This window comes from Temnothorax curvispinosus, unplaced genomic scaffold, assembly GCF_003070985.1.
Source record: "Temnothorax curvispinosus isolate PA1 unplaced genomic scaffold, ASM307098v1 QBEX01015898.1, whole genome shotgun sequence".
In the NCBI taxonomy this organism is placed as follows: Eukaryota; Metazoa; Arthropoda; class Insecta; order Hymenoptera; family Formicidae; genus Temnothorax; species Temnothorax curvispinosus.
Genome location: NW_020225678.1, coordinates 619,099 through 639,666, shown reverse-complemented (window position 1 = coordinate 639,666; position 20,568 = coordinate 619,099). Strand labels below are relative to the sequence as shown.

Here is a 20,568-nt window from a genome sequence, read left to right as displayed (position 1 = left end):
ATATACAGAATATTTATGTACAACAAAATAAAATATATTTGTCCTAGATTGCGAAAATTTTAACGCCATTTCGGTTTCTCGTTTTCTTTCCTGCTCCGATTTTTTTCTGCTTCAAGCTTCGACAAAATTGCGCTCGTTTACAAACAGCCAAACGAAGATCGGGCGGTCCTTCAAAGGGGAAAACATTGCAGAGAGAAATCAGTTCGCCGGTCGGTCGCTTTAATAAAATTAGTTTGTCCTACGGATTGGCTTCGCTCAAGGAATATAGAAGCAAACGGGCTCGCCGGAATAGGCTCCCCCGAGGGGAAAACCACGGGCAAATATTTATCCCAACGATCGCGTACGTAATAGCAAATATGACTATTCCGGAGTGGCCTACCGGATATTCGCGCTAGAACGATCCCGTGCCGATCAATTTTCGCTTATTATACCCGGCAACATTGTTGATCCCTTTGTTTCGCGGATTTCATAATGCGCGCGAGATTCAACATTGATTGTGCATTAAAGAGCAATCCGTGCAAACCATAATAGTCCGATAATGGCCCGAATCTCGAGTATTAAAAAAGTAATGCTTATGAAACACGCGTGAAATAATTTATCGTTACGAACGCGGTGCGTAGGTATAATACCGCGTATCAGACTGATAGAATTTTCCTATTTTTATATTCCGGATTTGTAACGCGATGCTTATTGATTACTAATGAACAATGCTTCTTCCTTCTCCGTTCGTGGATGCAGCGCATTACGCATGTAGTACGCATCGAAATACAAGTTCAAACATTTTGCCCGCTCTCGAGTTATTAAAGGGCGACAAACTTAATTCGGTATATCAGTTAGCTCCATTGTTGCTCGCGTTTCATAAATTTCTCGTAATTACGTTCACTAATTAGCGCGGCTCCGTGAGTAACTTTTATACATGAGCATTAACTCGAATTATAAAAATATTCAAATACACCATAATATTTAGATTAACTCCGTTCCGCTTTGGGCTGAAGTTACATTAAAATCCACCTCGGAATACGAAATTTGATATGAATGCAAAATAACGTAATTATGGTGCACACAATTTGAATACGAGATAATTTTTTAATTGCGATAATAATATCCCGGCAGCTCGTCGCACCTTTTAACTATGATTTAATTACGCGATTGCTAAGAATAACGTGAAAATGCGAAACTCGTAAGATCGGAACTTCGTGAAATATCTTCTTCTTTTTTTTCGCCGCCCCCGTACGGAATTCGTATCTTGAATTAATGAAAATCTTCTGCGTCCGTGTACGCCGCGACATATATCTCTTATAATGCTGTAACTTTTTATTCCGTACGCGTCCGTACTTGCGGCGCGCGCAAAAATATTTGGAATGGCCGGGGCGTATGCGGTCGTGCGAATATTCATGCTATGCGATCTCCTCCGTTGCATGCGCGCATTAGTGTCGTTTTTCCCCTGGCATTTAATCCCTAATCGGACAGCCGTCACTTCTTTATCGCGGCGCGGTGCGTCGCGCTTTATTATACGTTTCGCGTTGCATGTCGTGCACGTCATAACGACTACTACACTCGCGGGGACAACATCAGGATATATGAACTCTATGTACGCGGGCAGGCCAACGGTTTAATTAACAAGCTCCGCGATCGACGACCGAAGAATGCTCGGGCATTCGAAAAACGTATGAAAATATTCGAGTTTGTTTGAACACATACGCCTGTTCGGCGCCACGACATGCAACAAGGGGGGTGGCTGTTTGGTCGATGATAATCAACGCGTTTACGACCCTTCGGGCTTCAATTAGCTTTACAGGACGATTCACAAGTGAATCGACGTGAGATTGAAATATTAATGTGAAATATGTTTTCGTTTTACCATGCGTTTATTTCTGTCGCGACATAATAAAAACACGATAAAGCACGTATACAAACCCCGAACGAATTTGCGTTAATTGCTGGCCGCGTCAAAGAAAATCCCACATGACATAAAGCTGTTTTATGTTTCTAATTTTTATGCGTGGTAAAGTATGTTACTGAGAATTGTAACGAAAAATAGAGACGCAAAGAGATATACGGGAACATAATAACATATAAAACTCGTTTTGCATCGTAAAGGATAGTTTCTCGTATACCTTGCGATTTGTTTACTGCGGTTATCAATGCTGACACTGTCGGACTGCGGTCGAATTCGCGGCGTACCGAGATAAAGTCCGGAAATAGTGATCGACGAGCTTGCTAGTATAATAGACAGTCGCATATACGGAAATACCGGTGGTATCCACTTCGACCGTACCCTTGACATGCTCCTTGCTTAAGATCGATATTGTATCGAATGCACGGGACAGATCGCGTTAACGCTGCGTCGGTTCGCTAAATTGCACCATTAACAGCGCGTCCGGAAGCGAAACCTATACCGACGAAATCGTGCCTACGTGCAGTAAGCAGTTGTGCGGCGGTCATGCGAAACCGGACGGACAGTGTGTTCCGGGTGGAGGAGGAATCTTGGCGCACCGGTCGATACTATTTGTAGATATATTTTCCCACAGAGCTCCAATTTATTTCGGCTTGTTTATTCCCCGCGCAGATATGGATACAAAAAGAAGGCCGCGAGCGAGGGCGAGGAGAAGAAGCTTTTCACGTTTGCGCAGCGATGTTCCGCATCGAAGAGTGAGATAATTTTTTCCTCGTGACGAGAATGTCGAAACATAAACAGCTTGTGAGTTACAAGCGATTGAAATAGAAAGAATTTCAGATTATGGAAATATGTATTAGATTAAAAATAAGATTAAAATAGTTACTGGAATAGAAAATACATAATAAAACTGAAGTTTATTTTATTGCAAAACAAAATCAAAAGGAATATTATTTGCTTCATTAAATGTGGTTGTTATTAAATACTGTGCAATTATTAAAAAAATTTGACTAATTGCTTTTACTAGAAGAAATTATGTATATTGTTTGTCCTAGGAATTTTGATTTCTCCGAAAGTTCCCCATTAAAGAACATATATCTCATAATTGAAGAAGAGTATTGCAATGTAATATCGCGAGACATCTTTATCCGGCCAGCTTTCGCTAAAAATCTCCTTTCATAATTCGCTTGTTCTGTTCCATCAACGAGCGATCTACACAGGGTATTAAAATTTTTCTCCGCGCGCATTTCATTGCAAGTAATGTCGCAATTAAACAATTCTTTCCGGCCGACTGCACGACAACAAGCTCTCGACGAGGCAAAAACGCAATAAAAACCGCCGCCGCTCGGAATTTTTTAATTACTCGGGAGGGGGGCGAGGGGGTCGAGAAGAAATTTCTTGATTCCCCCTATGTTAAAGTCCGCTTTGGCGCGTCCTCGAATCTCCTTTGAAGAGTTCTAAATATTTAAACGTCGGTGAACCAACCGCGCACAAACGATATCCGACGACGTATCTCTATTTTTGCGTCAGGGCTATCTAAAGTAATCGTTTTCGGGAAATTAAAGTCACGAATATAAACGATGATCTTTCCCGTGTATAAAGAAGCTTATTTTGAGCGAAGGAAGGTAGAACTTTCTGTTTGACAATGAGAGAAACTCTCAGAAAAGATTTTTATTTAATTGAAATCTAGTAAATTTAAATTTACTAGGTTTAAATATATTTAAATAGCAAGTTAGAGGAACTTGCTGCTAAAATTGACATTTTGATCTCCAAATAAAATATACTTCAAGTGTTACTCTCTTATCTTTTTCTTCTCAAAGTTTTTCAATTGATTTGCGATGTACGAAAACATTTTTATGATATTTTTATTAATATTATTTAATTGAGAGACTGTCTCATAAAATCAGATATCTTGAAAATAGATAACAACAGTGGAAGTGGAAGACAAGAAAATATCGGCCCCGCAGAGCTTAAGACTTAAGACATTGATTTGATCTTGACTTTTTTTTATACAAGGGGCGCTGTTATTGATCTTTTGTTTTATCGCACTATTTTATCTTTACTTTTTCCTGACTTGCTCTCTTGTCCGCCTTCAATAAAGATAGAAATAAAATTCTATATTTCTATGACATGAAATTTCATTTGTGGACCGCCTTGTATTTTTACTTGCTTTATTGGGAAACATGTTTCCACTTTCGGCGATGTACTCGTTTCCGACGTCGCTTGGTACAGGAGGGTGATTCAAAAATGTTTATCGACCTACCGTGTGCGCTAAGGGCCACGAAGGGAAAGAGGGCTTTAATCGGTAGCGACTAATCGAGGCTGATTCGACGCGAGGTAAATTCGTCAGATGAAAGTAAATTCGTGGAAAGGGAAAGCGAGGGGCGGACTGTGTTGTTGCATAGGGTAACAGTGGCGTAACGGCTGATTCTGCGAATCCCATTCCCGTTTATAATTACGGCAGAGGGATGAACCGGATGCTTGGCTCACGTAGATTCTTCGTTAATTGTGCCCTTTTTGTTAATGATGTTTAGCTGATATCGATTTATCGAATTCCCATCGTCTGAAACGCGACATATGGATGTAAATGATTTAGTGGAAGTAATGACAAAACGATTTGTCTCGTATCCGAAAAATATTAATCTTATCATCATCTTATCGCATTTTAATTTCGCATTTCTAATGGCGTTACATTAATTTGTTTTGGCCAAAACCAAACTCTTGTAATTTTCTTTTTTTTTAGACCTGGTATAAGGAAAAGAAATATATGTAATACTAATCAAGGAATAATATATTGTTTTGGTTTTTTAAATTGTACTACAACATTACGCTGTGCAGAAGACTCTCTTTAATCATTTAAATTTAAGACAAGATTTACTTGCATAATGTATAAGTTTGATAATATAGTGTCTAATTATGCAACATATAATGAGGTTCTGTTAACAAATTCTATTTATTCGAACTATGTCGTACTATAGTCATAAATTATTACCGCAAAATCAAAACCGATAGCATGTATTTCATATAGAAAATGTTCTTAATCTATCTCTCTATCATTTTTTAACCCTAAATTCTTTTGAAGAAAAATCGGTCGTAAACTAGTTAAAGAATTCGTCATTACTAGATCCGTCATTACTTCAGATCAATCTCATAGATGTGTCAACTATTAAAAATTGATTTATATCGAATCTTCATGCTACACTGAGAAAAAAATTTTCTGCATTTTAGTAAATATTAGTTTGCATACAACTGTGACTCCATTTACTAAAATAAAGAAAATTTTTCTTTTTATTAGTGTAATTTTTTCTCAATACACATATACTAATAAAAAGGAAAATTTTCTTTTGTTTTGTAAATGGAATCACAGTTGTATACAAACTGATATTTACTAAAATGCAGAAAATTTTTGTTTCAGTGAGATCAATAATAATGCTCGATTTTTCTGATTTATTCCCGCTTTTACACTTCTTTAAAGATCTCAACTCTCGCCGAAACTTCGCAGCTTCGCCAATCGCGGTAGAAATTATCTCGGTGAATTTCCAGTCTCTCATTATTACGCCATTGATCGCTATATTACGCCTAATCAAAATTGGGATGGCGATTCGTCGTCGTCGATAGGCGAAGACGCGCACGATGGACGCGGAATGATGAACTACGTCGAGGGTTGTCAGAGTAGTCGGTATCGACGAAGGCGTGCGCGAGATAGAAAAAGGTAGAAAAAGAAAGGGAGGCAAGGACGAGTTCGTCGCTGGAGCGACCGAGCGACGACGATGGGGCAGGATCGCGTCGGACGGGTGCTTGCAAATTGCGCCTTAAAGTGGTGGAAAATCGGCGAGCGAGCGCGAGGGTGGGTGCACGACGAAATAAGTGAACCGTCTGACATTTATGGCTCGTCTCACAATCAGTAGGACGGGGTACTCCTTCGGTTCTGCGTGTGGAGTATTTTAGTTAACGTGCGACAAGTGTTGACGAGAAGGATCATCACATATATCACAAATATCTGGAATCAAATAAAAACTACCTGGAAATTTTTTACGTTCATATTTTTGGCACACAGAGATAACAGAAATTTTTTAAAAATACAATATTTTTTACACCGCGATATCATAGTGTGTGTATGTGTGTGCATGTAAATTATATCTAAAAAACGATATATAAAGCATCAAACTGGATTAATTGTCTAAAGCTATAAATGTTCGGGTTTCAATATATATCCCTGTTTAGTTTATTTCAATTCGAAACGTTGAACGTAACAGCAATTTTAGAAGATAAATTTACAATAAAATAGGAATTATAGATTCACCGCGCGCTGTATTTGTAAACCGCAAAACCATTACCCGCGCAACATTATCCGATGACTGAAGTTTACAATGGAACAACCAATTTGCAATATTTAAGCTCTGCTAATTTATACGGCCGGGTGGTATCGCGCATATCTCGCCGTGGCATTCACGTTATTTGGAATTTCAAACGCGGAGCACTTCTCTATTACAATACCGCGGCCGAGATCGATTATACACTGCTGGAAGTGAGAGAGAGTGTCTGGGCTTCCCCGATTCTCCACGAGAGCCAGGAGAATATTTCCATGTCATCGTAGAGAGAAGAGGAAAATGAACGTAGCCGGATCTCTCTACCGAGACCGTGCGAGTGATTCGTGTTTCCTGTCCTGCATGGAGAGCCTTATAAGGGTTCTCTTTTCCTCAAGTGCGATTCTTGCGGTACGCGCCGAGTGTTCGGGCAGGGATAGGTAGAGAGGGGTACCCCGGCGATTAAATACGATAAAAGAGAAAAAGGGGCGGCGATAAGTCGGCGAACACGAAAAAGAAACCCGAAGGGACGCCGATAAATTCGCCCGGACGGAGGCAAATCGGCGTATGAAATGGTAATTTCGGTCGCACGCGTTTGTAGGGTGGCCGGGGGTAGTTGATAAATCGCGACGGCACCGCCCTCAAAGCATGACGTATATAGGGACGAAGAGGTGAGGTAATCGTTGGTGGTCTCGAGCCCGTCCGAAATACCGCTGCTCGATTCCTGGTCAGATTGTCAAGGACAAAGAACTGCCCTCTTTGTCATCTTTATACGTTCTAAAGATTTATCTGAGCTTTCCGAATTTATGACGCGTTTCAGATATATAGACGGTTATGTCGCGATGTATTTTATCCATCGATTGCGATAAAATTCAGACGCTATAATAACAATATATAAACAGTTGTTTTAATACACATCTTAATCATATTTCCACGTAGACATACATGCGTAACTATCTTAAACAGATAACGAGAAAATCAAATGTTTTCTAGATTTACAATTTTTTAATTGTATCAAATTACACCCCCAAAATTTCTGATTAATACTATAACTTATAAAAGTAATTGGTCTATATCAGTTCCATTTTCATTCCCAAAGCGGACTGTGATAAATAGGAAGAATCTCTCTACGCATTGAATGTTTTTTTTTATTTGCAGGTTTGCGATCCAATTATCTTTGGTCAATATTGCTTCTAATTATCAAGATAAAAGTTGTGCGCGATAAAGTTAGGTTATAGATAAGAAGTTTTTGTATAATCAACTACTTTCGCCAGGTTTTTCTTTTCCCGCGCGGGGAGACGATAATTTACACTGGCGGATTGCCTCTTGCGCGGAAAACGCGTTATGAGATACGTGGCGTATCTTCGCATCTTATCTTCGTTCGGGAACACGACTACGGGTAAAAGAGAGACGCCGGGTCGGTGAGCAACGCTCGGGGGACACCCCTGAAAACGAAAATAGTTCTTGAAACATCGCCAGCCTTTGATACCGTGAGTGCGCGCGCGCGTGTACTCACGTTCCTAAATAAACGCCGCGCGTGCGAAAAGCACACGCGTTCTCATCCATCGCCCGGGTAAATGCCTGGAGAACGTCGAATAGTGCTGAATAAATTATTAACTCCGGGTAGCGGAAGAGTGTGCCCCCGTCGTTCTTCCTGTGAGAGTTCCCGTTGATGCCGTGTGCTCTGAGAGCTTTCGGATGTCGCGATATTTACGTATTCAAACGATTACGAGATTGTATAAAAGCGAGATTTTCCTTCACCACACAAACTGGCGAGTAAAAGTCAAATTTGACGCAGCACGTCCTGCATTCATACTTTATGTATTTTATTAAATTTTAAATGCCGCTTGTACCTTTAAGTCTCTTCTTTTACATAAATCTCCGTTTTTCCTACATGGAAAAAAGGACGTTGTATTAATAGCATTAGCTATAATAGCAATCTAATTAAAAATAATCTTGTTAATTCAATAACAGTTCAACAACATTGTTTTTTTTTCGTTGCAATTCCGTTACATATCTGAATTGCAAATTCTACGAACAATCGATTTATTGGTTAGGAACGACTAGCGTTCACGCTGTTATCCTTCTGTCGTAAGGCGACTTGATTATTTAAGGTACAGGTGGATTAATTAATCGGGCTACCAGACATAGAGCTCCCGAGGCTCAGCTACTGCTACAAAGGGTTCCGTGCCGAAGTATCGTAATACCGTTACCATGTCGCTAACTTTGGCTCGGTAAATATTTGCTTGGTCAACGCCATTCTAATGCTATAACAAAAGTTAGTTCGAAAAAGCATACGGAGGCAATGGGGCGATTCGATAGACATGTCCAGAGTTAACGACTCCAGAAACTACGCACGCTCTGAACGTAACATTACATTTACATGTTAAGAAAATAATTGTTTTCTTTTTATGGCGCAGTTATGCAATCTTCATTTTTCCAGGGAGAATTTTACAAGTTTACTTTTCATCCTTTTTTTTAGAACGCGAAAGACTACAATAATTCATTTAAGACTGCCCTTACCAATCTTACGTTATTTGATTACAATTAGCCGTCTTCGGAAACAGCGTAGGCGAATAAATATTAAACAAGTGCGCGGGGGGGGGGGGGCGGGGGAGATCTTCCGGGGCAAATTATAATTTGCAGGCACGTAAATCTCTTGTTGGAACGATGTAAGCGAGACGGGACGGTATAGGACGCTTTATTTGCAGAAAGAAATGGGTAGACTCTTGTCGGTGCATGCTGTTTGCCGGAATATGCAGTATATACTCCTGCGGTATCCTCAAATATTTATAAGTCTTGCAGATTGGTGGAACATCTCATTTGAAAAATACATACACACGCACTGTGCGCCTGCTGGCTATCGCGGCGCTTCTTCGCGCTTCTCATTTTTGCCGTTATCGTGTGCCGTATAGCGAGAAAATTGTTATCGCGTGTACATGCAATTATAGTTACGCTTAATATGACTGCACGATGTATTTTAGGTTTGTTACGCGTTAGAACGAGCTCGTGCAATATCATTAAAAATTCCGGGGAACGGCTCTTCGGCAAACACACGCAATGAGAAACTCCGTTAGTTCATTTTATCACCTCGCCCTCAGCAATGTTTAATTCTAGAGATTACGTCAAGTACGTGTATATTATCGCAGTTGCTACCCTTCGCGCTAAGTTTCATGGGCCCTTATGCCGAACATATACATATTCTAGCTACTTCGCTTGCCAAGGCAAACGTTCACGTGCATGATGTAATGTGTCCTAAAATAACTCCTAAAATATATATTACGCTAATGCTTAAATAAATATTTATCTAATTGTATGAGCAAAATTATACAAAGTCTAATACAAAGTTTTCGAGAAAGAAAAAAATATATAAAAATTGAAACGAATACCTATTAAAAATAATAAGTAAAATTGCATAAATAATTGCACAAATATAATTGTAAAATTTGAATCTTAAAAAAAAAAAAACATTTAGAGAGAATGGGCAATCGTCTAACTCGCAATATAGACTTTTGTAATTAATTTAAAAACACGAAACGTAATCAAAGTTGCATACGAATGTGAAAAGTCGCGATCGCGTCAGGATTCATCGTATCGGTTTGGTGGTCAACCGCCGTCGCGTTTCGGCCCGCAGAGAATATTTCCGCGTTTTTCGATCGGGGGCGCGAGATTGCGAGTTGATTTGCGTCAGAGTGTGTCGGTCGGCACCGCGCGGGTTATATCAGTGAGGAAGTATCTTAGATATTTATGATGCACACGGTCGCCATGGCGCGAGTGCACCGCACCGTGCACGAGCTCGAGCGAAAGGCTCCCGCGGGGTCGCAGGATACATAAGGACGAGTGTTACATAGTGCCTCGGTACACGACATATGCCGTGACGTTTGTGTCCCCTCGCCCGACCACCCCCGCTGGCAGCCAACCCCCATCGCACTACCGTCTCTCTTTCTCTCTTATCCTATTTCGACTCTCTTCCGCTCTCTGCCTCTTTCTCCCGGTTTCTCTCTCTTTCTCTTTCCGAATTTAATGGCGGAAAATTCAGCCAGCCAAAGTCAATAAGTCGTCCCCCACGATTCTACGGGGCCCCATTCTCGTTGCCTGTCTAGTATGTAGCTTGTCCTCGCTCGTATGCAATAGCGTAGCCAGATAATATGTGCGGTGGTGATTTATATTTAAATCCCCACGTGCAGTCCTTGTATCTTCTTGAGCGTTATTACACGAGCGCGATGAAAGGGTTACTGTTGTCTGAGGAGAATAGAGAAAAGCTACGATTTCAACCGCTGTAGTTTCTTTTCCCATTTATTTGTATAACGCGAAAATTTAATTATTTAAGAACTTTTAAAGATTGACTTTACGTTAATCAAAATATATATAGTTGGAAATAATACAATTCGTAATTTTGGGACGCGTTGCATAGATTAGCAAATAACTTGTTGCCGCACGAAAACAAAAGTTTTGTTTGTCTATTGACAACGAATGAATTACATTTTAATGGAGATCGAACAGTTCGGTTTTGTCGCGTTTCGGTGACGAAAGAATATTGATGGCGGTGACAACGTGCTTTTCGCAATGAAACTTTTTCTACGCCAGTGCGTTCGACGCGTCGCGAGAAACGAGGGGAGACCGGGAAAGCAATTTGTACCCTTGATGCAGGTTTTACGTTTCGTTTTTGGACATATATATTGTGCGGTATATTGAGAATAAGAATAGGCCCTCACTTGGCTACGCTTTGAATTGCCTCGAGAGAACGCGCGGTGTTCCGCGTGGAGAGAACGTAAGTTCCGCTTTCTTCTGTCTCTTTCTTCAGGAATCGGGGAGGCTGTCTAGTATTCTTACCGTCAAAAGGGCACTTCTTGAAAAGGATTCAGAAAATTCCAGTAGCGCGAACTGAGGCCGCAAACTGGGTGCTTTATCTTGCGTTCTCTCAATTTCTCTTACGACGCACTTATTTATTTACAAGGGCCTAAGAATTTCTTTGTCGGAAGTCATTTTTATCTTCACGTTATCTTTTATGCAAATTTATATAATAAATGGTTACTCCGTTATAAGATTTTTCTTATAAAATTTCACTTTAGCATATTCTCGCTAAAATATTAGCTTTATCACAAATATTAAACAGATAAGGAATTTATAGATAGTAAATTTCTAGGCATTCATATTGGTTGTTAATATTTTTTTTTTTAAACAAAAGAATTTATACATACTTTACGAACAATGTTAAAATTTTTAGTTATTTTTATGAGAAAAAAATATGAATTTAGTCTTCAATAAGCAAGAATATATTTTCGATATGTTTCGGGAAGATATTTGATATAAAACCGAATTTGAAAGCTCACATATTTACAATCTGCGTATAAGCTTTCCGAGCCATCTCGCATGTCGCAGGCTCGGACGCGAGGCTCTGCCTTCCCTTTCATCTTCTAAAAATAACGGGGTTGTGTTCGCGAATCCCTTGCCCATGGATTCGAAAATACCGGAGCACCGTGGCGCACTGCACCGCTTTCGTTTTGCTCAGCTTCATATGCGCGCGATGGATATCGTTAGACTAAATCCCGTGCCAAAATCAAGCCTCGTTTCCACGTACTCCTTTCTGACAACCATGGACTGTGCGATTCAGGAGCGATTCCAAGGAAACCGCGGGCAATCGTTTGGCAACGGCTTTAATTGAGGCGCCGAAAATATAGTAGAGCAGTTGTGACGTTATTGCGCCGCCGTTAAATATATAACACGGCAGATAAATTAGCTACTTTAATTAACCGATTTTTTCTGATTCGAAGTATTTGGTTTTGTTTGGTAAAGAGACACCAACCCTTTACTTGACGCTTCGTTCAAGAACGAAGAATAAAGGGCACGTCGCGTATAGGGCACTTACTGGAGCAAAGTGAATGCGTGGACGAAGGAACGGAGTGGCGGGATGACTTTTTTTAATGCAATTGTGTCGCACTATCAAGCCGGTGAAGTGGCTCTCGAAACCCCTTTGTGCAGTCGGTGTTTTATGCGCCGAGCGAGAACGGGCCGCGTTTATAAGGTCGCCAAAGTGCAAGAGTTCACGAGGAGTAAATCACGTGGCATTAAGATTAAAAACAGTGGGAGTTATCAACCACCGGCGGTACAGAGCGGCGTATATTTAGCACGTTTCATCGGGCGGCCGTTTATATCACTTTACGACACCTTTTTTTTATATTATTTCTACCCGCCGTGTGAGAATCAGTATTTCAACGCGACCCACCGTACATTTACCGCGTGTATAACTGCTTACCGTACAATTTTCGCAGTTTTCGTTCGTTGGTCTTTTACGAAAAATCGCAACCTCTATACGGCTCTTCTATTATCTTTTGCTCCATTTTCCGTTTCCCATTATTTTTTCCATCACGGCAAAATATTTTTGATCCTAAATAAAGTAATTTTTTTTCACGAACCAGCTATTTTTTAATTTATCCTATCAACAATCCTCTTCTAAAAAGGAGATGTGAAGTTTATTGTTGCCGCTTTTCCGCGATGCCGATTGGTTCTCTTGCTGCGCTTACTTCATTTGCAGCTGTCATTGTATATTTTGACAGTTGTGTATAATAGGGTTAATAGTGAAATGTTAAAGATAAATAGCGCGCGCGTAGCGCGCGTCTGTAGTGTCTAGTATCGACTAAAACAACAGTGATATTTTTGTACACTCTTTTTATACGTTAAATGTCTCTTTTATATGATGTCTTGTGTATTTTTCTATTTTTCTATTTTTCGAGCCAAAGATACGATACTCTATTAAAGTATACGTCATGCACGCACAATGCATTTCTATTTGCCGTGCCTCTTTCGATCTCCCCGTCATGGATCAGACGCCATGTATAGTGAGCTGTTCTGTAAGGTATACACAGAGTTGTATCCACGTGCCGCTATTGTCAGGTATGCATACGGGTATATGGTAGATTTCTCTTTGAGAGCCGAAAGAACCCGGACGTTTCGTCTGATTCGGCTCGCATTGTTGCCCTCGCTTGCTCTGAATCTCTCCGGGAGCTTCCAGCTCCCCGACGAGATGTGCAAGAACATTCGAAATGCAGCCATTGTCGGCATCATGAATAATCTCTCTACAGTTGACAAGTTGCGGATATGATTAAAGCAATCTTTGTGCGTCACGGATCTTTCGCGAGAAGCTTCGAATGTGACATTAAATCAATTATGAAATTATCTTTTGTTTATATTTATCGTTTCTTGATGTAATTTATTTTTGAACGATTAATTTTTTGTTCAATAATGTCTTTTTTAAATGTTTCTTTATGTACTTGACATATATTTTTTTATCTTTGCAAGGTTTCTTTTACTAGATTATCTTGTATAAAAGTGCCGGGAAAAGTATTTATCGCTAATTTTTAGTTTTTTTTTACTTATTAGATACGCGTTTCGAACTTATTTCTATTATTAGATTCTTATAGGTGAATCTAGAATATACTGTATAAACATTGAACGTTCGTAAAACTTAAAATCGAGACATTACCTAATATACATATAATACTTTCTGTCATATCCATAAAATCGATCGACGCTCGTTTTCTTCGTTATATCCATCTTATTATGTTGTGGGGTGCCGTTGCGATAACAGCACGGGTACTTTCCACGGTTATCGGTCCCCGAACGCGGAAGGAAAAAAAAATCATGAATGAACATCGGCGCGCGCAAAGGGATGACTCACTCCCCCTCAACCCGCCGCTCTTCTCCGTTTTTACCGCACGAGCCGTGGTATTTATATATATATATCCCAGCGGCTGCATCTCTTACACGCAACGATGTTCGCAGGCAAAACACGTGCGCGACAGCGAAGAGCTTATACATCACCTTCTCGGCTCTCCAAATTTAGCCGCGGCCGTCAGGACCGCGGACCGTCAGCTGCCAAAAGCTCTCGTGAAAGTGAGCGCGCGTGGCAAGAAGGTAGGATGACAGCGCGCATCGTTCCACATTCAACGTGATTTCGTAACGCGGCGCAAAGGGCGACGGGGCGCGGAGATGGAACGAGGTGGAAGAAAGGGGGTCGAGAAGAAAGGGCCGGGCGAACGAACCGTCCCTTTCGTCGTTCTCTCTTCTTTTCCCGCTCGTCACGCACGTGCGCCGGACGTCCCAAGATCCGCCGATATAGTTTTGACTGCGGCCATTTATCGTCGAGCTCCGTGCATCGAGAAATGCTGCTTAACACCACGACGAGTAATATTCCTCATCTATCTCACTAATTATGAGTTAAATTACCGCAAACGAATGATGAATCGATCGACTAATTTTATAGCATTTCGAAACAGTTCGACTATTGTATCGATTAAAATTAATCCTAGCTCGAACATTCTGGTTCCGCTGAACGTTTTTCTGTTTTCTAGTTTTTACATAATTTTCTAGTTTCCTTGTAATAAGTTCAGTTTAAACTCGAATCATGTTCTTGATAAATATCATAAACATCTTATTCAGACTCCGTATTTTCAATTCCTACATTACAAGCTTAAAAATATTAATTAGAATGAAAATGACAAAGCGACGAAGTCGATCGGTATCACGGAGTGTGACGAATTAATGACTCGAAAATAAGTGTGACTAGCTAGGCCAGCTAGGGTTAATTACCAAGAAACGAAGACTGCATTTGAGAGTCGAGGACGTATAAAGAAATCGTCTGATTCTCGTATAAACGGTGTTGTTCGCGGTATTACACCGCGTACAGAGAATGTATTTCAGCATCGTTTGAATGAAAAATTTGCAGCAAAATGCGGAGGGAACAGTAACGAAAGGATATAGCGCGGAACTGTCAACGCCGATAAATATCCCGCGACGAAATTGCGCTCGTTTGACGCTTTCATGAAAAAAAAAGAGAGAGAGAAAGAGAGAGGAGAACAGAGAAAAAGCAGCGTGCACAGCCGTCGGGTGTTTGCGCGAGAACGAGGAAGAAATATCGTTCGCTCGCGCTCGCGAACGAACCTCATCGACGCGCGGTCGGCCGTGCGAAACTTTTTCATTGCCGTGGCCGCGCGATTTACAATTTTCATTTCATACCGCATTAACCTCCAAGTGAGTTTAATTTGAATCGAGCTCCTGGAAGAGGAGGAGCTTTATTTCTCCTTTTCGCCAGCGGCGCACAATGCATAAACGAGCGTTCGCCGATCCACGGCGCCGCACCGCGCCGCGCCGCGCCGCGATTCCGACCGGCCGGAATTTTTTCAATTAATGGCCCGTGTTGTTCCGAGATATAACCGTTCGACGTGGGAGTGACGAGCACGCGCGCGGGCACGGCCATAAAAATATTGCGAAATGCCGGGACTGACGATTGAAACGAACCGTTTGTTCGCTGTTGATGGAGGAAATTTACGTCGACGTAGTTTCGACGCGTACGTTACCGTCTGGCTCTTTCGCGTTTGGATTCTCTACGCTCCGCGCTACCTTATTTTGTTACGACGCTCCATTTAAGCTTGATGAATATTCATGATACGCATCTTTTGTTATCGTATTTGAATAGATTAAAATTTCATTCTTTTAAATCTGAGTAAAGTTACTAAAGCACTGCTATTAAAGTACATAATTAAGTACTATTTAAAGAGTATAAAGTCGTGTTTTTGCGAAGTAAAAATAAATAGTTCGTTTGCGCTATATAGTGATAGATAACACATATCTGGTAGGTAGTTAACAAATCGACCGTAATTTTAGCGTATCTAGTTGAAGGATATACGAGTCACCCAGTATCTCCTCGGCGTGTGAAAATTTCGAGCTAATATTTGTGAACAGAATCATTTTGTCCGCAACACCGGTCTGACAACGATAAGACACCGATAAGTAGCTTCCAAGGTAAGCTGTACATTATGCACGAAGTCTGGTGGCACAGTATGATAGGAGCTCGAGCCGCGCGTTTCGCCATCAGCATTCATATATTCGGCCCCCCCCGAATCCACACCCTCCGGAAAATCAATACTTAATGAAATCAATGTCGAGACACATCGCTCTATTCGGATTTGATTCCTGGTCTGGGAGACTCGTTGATGGATTTATCCCGGATAACAAGTGTACGAATTCGCGGGTTATTTTTGGACGGTTCCTATATAATTGCCTTTAGCAATTTGTCAATTTACTTCCAGCGAACGAAATTCTCTCCTATTACAAGCGCTCCGATTTTCCGAATAAGAGACACTGCTATAATTAACTCACGACGCTATGCCTTTTCCAGACTTTCGAGAAACGGTTGAGAAACGAGGAATCGAAGCAAATGCTTGAAAAAACATGGGTAAGGATGACAGAGCATTTGCTTTCGCTTAAGATTTAAAACGTTAATACGACGTGATATGGATATTATAATTATGTAAATGTACCAATGCTTGTGGACACGTGCCTGTGTCTTGACATTTGTATCATTTTAGTCTTTAAGTAAGTTATAACGCGAATTAAAATCAAAGAGTCAAAGATAAAAATATTTGTATTATATTTTTATCTTCGATTTTAATTCGCGTTATACTTATTTAAAAACTAAAATTATAAAGATATTCAAACATAGGTCTTAAGTGTCCCGGCATCGGTACATTTACCTTACACGCTTGACTGGCTAAATTGTTGATAACTATCATGACAACAGACCGACACAGTTTACAAGCGGACATCTTAAAGTATTTCATAGAAAAAAATAACAAATAATTTGTGCAAAAAATATAGACTGCTTTTGCTGCATATCTGTTTTTTTAAACGAATGCCTTTTTTCTTCTATTGACAACCTTTGAATGTATTTTTGTATAACTTATGTAACTAATACTTCTTGGAAAGATTTCTTTTTTTTTACGTTACGGCTAATTGTGATATATCATCCATAAACTTTCACAAAGTGCGTCGCTTAACGTTTAACGACACGAAAGATACGATGATAATCACAATTTTCTGCAGTTGAGTTTTCTCTTTAGAATCCTCCGTTGCTGTTACTCGTAACATGTTGCACCGGGTTCTCTAGTCCCGCATGAAAATTAGCTTGCGGTAATTTCGAGAGTGTCCGCGACGAAGGGGAGGGAAGAGGAAGGGCGACCCGGAGCAGCCCGCCATCCTGACGTTGAAGTTTTAAGGTCGGCAGCTGCGTCCCAATTCGGAGCGCGCGCGACCATGTAACGTTGCTTTTACGAGGCGTATTTACGAGATACCGTTCGCAATCGCGTTGTCGTGTGTGCCACGCCGGCGAAATTCGAAGAGTTTCAATCGCGCCGCCACTGACGATGCATTTGTATTCCGGCGGATTATACGAATCCCGGCTGTCACGGGGTAGAATCCGTCGCTGGCTTTACTTACGGTGAAAGCGGGCCACGGTCGGGAAGCCACGCGGGGGACATTGTCAGCGTCTCCGCGAGGAATCGAACAACGATTTACCCAAGATGCGAATATATCGCGACCGAATTTTGCGAACTCCGCTCGCGAATTTGTCGAGGGAAAGGCGGGAATTGTGTGCGAGGTCGAATGGTGCATGAGAAAAGTTGACGGGAAAGGGAAAATTATATAGGACCGTTCCCATGAACGTTACTTGAGAGTGACTGCCGCTTTTCCTTCACGAAATCCTTTCCTTCGCGAAGAGAGATAGAAATCATTTTCCTCCACAAAGAGATAGAAATCATTTCCTTTACAAAGAAAAATAGAAAATCAATTAAACTTTAATTAACTTAATAGTTTATGCGAGTAATTTATCATTTCTTCTCGTCCTCTATACATCTTATTAAAAGATTTGCTCTTAAACTTTAATTAATTTGCGATACATATAAGCGTAATACATAGAAGTTATTCCGGAATTAATATAGATTCCAAATAGCAAAACAATAATGCAATTAAATATTTATCTCTAATAAAAATTAATAATTAACGCTTAATAAAAATGATTTAATAAAAATTGAAAAAAATACGATCAATCATACTGATATTGTGAGTCGTTTTCAATGATTGTAAAATTCCTTTTGTTTCTCATATACTAATTTACATGTGGGCTTCCTGATTAAACTATAATTTATGCTGCCAATATCGCGAATATATTTTCTGTAATAAACTATTGCGGAGGAGGGGGGAGGGGAGGGGGCAGAGAGTCAGATGTTGTTGCAAATTATTATCACCACAAATTCGCGTTTATGTAGGGGTACAAAGTTAACTCGATTCACCGAGTAAATGTCATTAATTACCAAAATTAATCAAAGGGAGAAAACGTAGTATATATACCATTGCCGTTGCATTGCACATATCGCGACCTGGACGGTCAATATAATATGCCGCGCGTGTTTTCCATCGGCCGCGTCTATTTAGTTTTCCCTTCCTGACTTCCAGTACGCGCTTGCCGTTGTATACGCAGCGCAGCAATTGCGAATCAGCTTTGTACTATTTTACTCGTACGGAATTCTGCAAACACCGCCGCGCGCCGGGGAGAGAATGGCACGGATATTTGCACGGTTTCGGTACGAATAAACTAGTTCGTAATGGATAATAACATGGAGGTATACCCAGCTATAGATCGAAAATTTGCGTCGGCAAAAATCCAACCAAAGGGCTAAGTAGTAATACGCACGAACGTTGTAATTTTGCAGATTTCAAGGTTTTGGTAAATCTTTTGAGGCTGACCCGACGTAGGTTTCATTCTGACGGTGCATTACGGGAATCACGCGGAGGATATACGGGGAAAAAAATCTGCGAACAAATGTTTTATCTTACGAAATGTGCGTTAGCGGCGTGCACTTAGCGCGCGAGTGCACGCGTGCAAACGCTCGCTATTCGGCCGCGGCCGATAAACGAGAGGGGGAGGAGGTTGGGGCGAGAGGGGGGGCGAGAAGGGAGAGCATTTTCATAACGCGACGGGAACTTTTTCCAGCGCTATCAAGAGCGAGGGAGAAAAAGATCGGCGGCTGTCCGCTAGATGTTTGCCGAAGTTCGGGCGCGTGTGTGCTCCGCGCTTTTTGCTCTTCTCCTCCCACCGTATCCGATCTCCTTCGTCTCCCCTCGCGGCATCCTGCTCTGGCCCTCACCCGCGCAAACAATGTGATGCGCGCAGCTGCGGCTCTCCCGACGGAGTGACTTTTTTCCGCAAACAAACCGCACTGCCACCCCCGCGTTCCTCCCTCGGCGCGAGGGCAAAAGAGGGAGGAGGGCTGGATACGGAGAGAGAGTTAGTTTTCCTCTCGCTTAAATATTCGCCGGCGCAACGTCGGCCAGGCCTCGCCGACCGGAAATGCTCTCCGCTGCCGCGGACGTGTTCTGTCGACGGGGCGAAATAAAAGAAGCTAACAAAAAGGGAGAGAAAGAGAGAGTCCGATGAAAATCGCGAGTGCGGAATTTCATTTGCGCGACCATTCTCCCCGTTCGTTTCACCCCGATGTATATCTCGCGGCGCGGTACCCCCGCATCTCCTAGATGAACAATGTGCATTCCACAAGAATCGACTTGCTGATCCGCGATCTCTCGAGCTAGTGAACCCCGCGACCGTGTGCGATGGCCGTGTTATTACGGGTCACCTCTTTAATCCTGTCGTGATTAAAGGGATTACATATTCCGGATCGCACGGGTAATTTATAGCCTGACATCGCGAATCTAGTCACGTTAGTATTTTTTTTTCAAATTTGCAGGGAAATTGCGGGACATCGCGACATCGGTCGCGAAAGAAGCACTACTCGGTACTTGTTTATTATAATTTCATCATCTCGATACTCTGAAAATACACTTCGCGAGGAAATTTCTATCAAGTGCCGCACAACTTCCCAAGTTTTCAAACATTTCACGTCTCGGAGAATTGTACGATCGTGCATACTACGATCTCATCCATAAAAGTCGCGATGCGCCGCCGATGCAACCTCTGAACTTTGCCGGGAACCCTACGTCGCCCCCGCAAGACACCCCGCGGAAATGCATTTCATGGGAGAATTTCCGTTAAGTCCCTACAACTCCGGAAGTTTTCGCGTCGTCTGAAATTTCGCAGCGAACGATTGTCCGATCGATCACGATTCTCGCAAATATCATACGATTTCATCAAGACGTGAAACTCGAGAATCGAACTATTTCTAGATCGAGCAGGATAAGTCTGATAACCGATCGGGCAGGATGTCATTCGAAGGAGGGGAAATAACTGGCGTCATAATCGAGAAGAAGATCCACCGCGCAAATGGGACGCGCCATCCGGTATCGATCCGATAGATCGCTCGTTGCGAAACGAGGTCACGTCTTCGCCGACGGTTTTACACGCCTTCTGTGCTTACAAATCTAACGGATGTGCCGAGAACGTGCGCGTTCGTTTACGACGTTTGCGCTTACCTTTTACGATGTCCATATGCCTCCTCGTCGATCGAAAAATAGAACAGCTAACATACGTTTCGCGAATCGCGCTACGTTCCCGAAACACGGTGTTGCGTCGCAACG

At 41.6% G+C, this 20,568-nt stretch overlaps 1 protein-coding gene across 6 annotated transcripts in view; it reads left to right on the top strand.

Moving 5' to 3' along the window:
* Positions 1-20,568, top strand: part of LOC112466133 (E3 ubiquitin-protein ligase TRIM9) — a 100,728-nt gene that overhangs the window by 29,194 nt on the left and 50,966 nt on the right. For 4 of the 6 annotated variants that reach the window (XR_003042106.1, XM_025034040.1, XM_025034039.1 and 1 more), the window contains exon 3: positions 16,382-16,438. The exons of the other annotated variants lie outside the window; for them this stretch is intronic. Coding sequence is in view for 3 of the 4 variants with exons in the window: in XM_025034040.1 (XP_024889808.1) it covers positions 16,382-16,438 (57 nt within the window). In the remaining variant the exon portion in view is untranslated. The remainder of the gene's footprint in view (positions 1-16,381; positions 16,439-20,568) is intronic. 6 annotated transcript variants of the gene reach the window in all.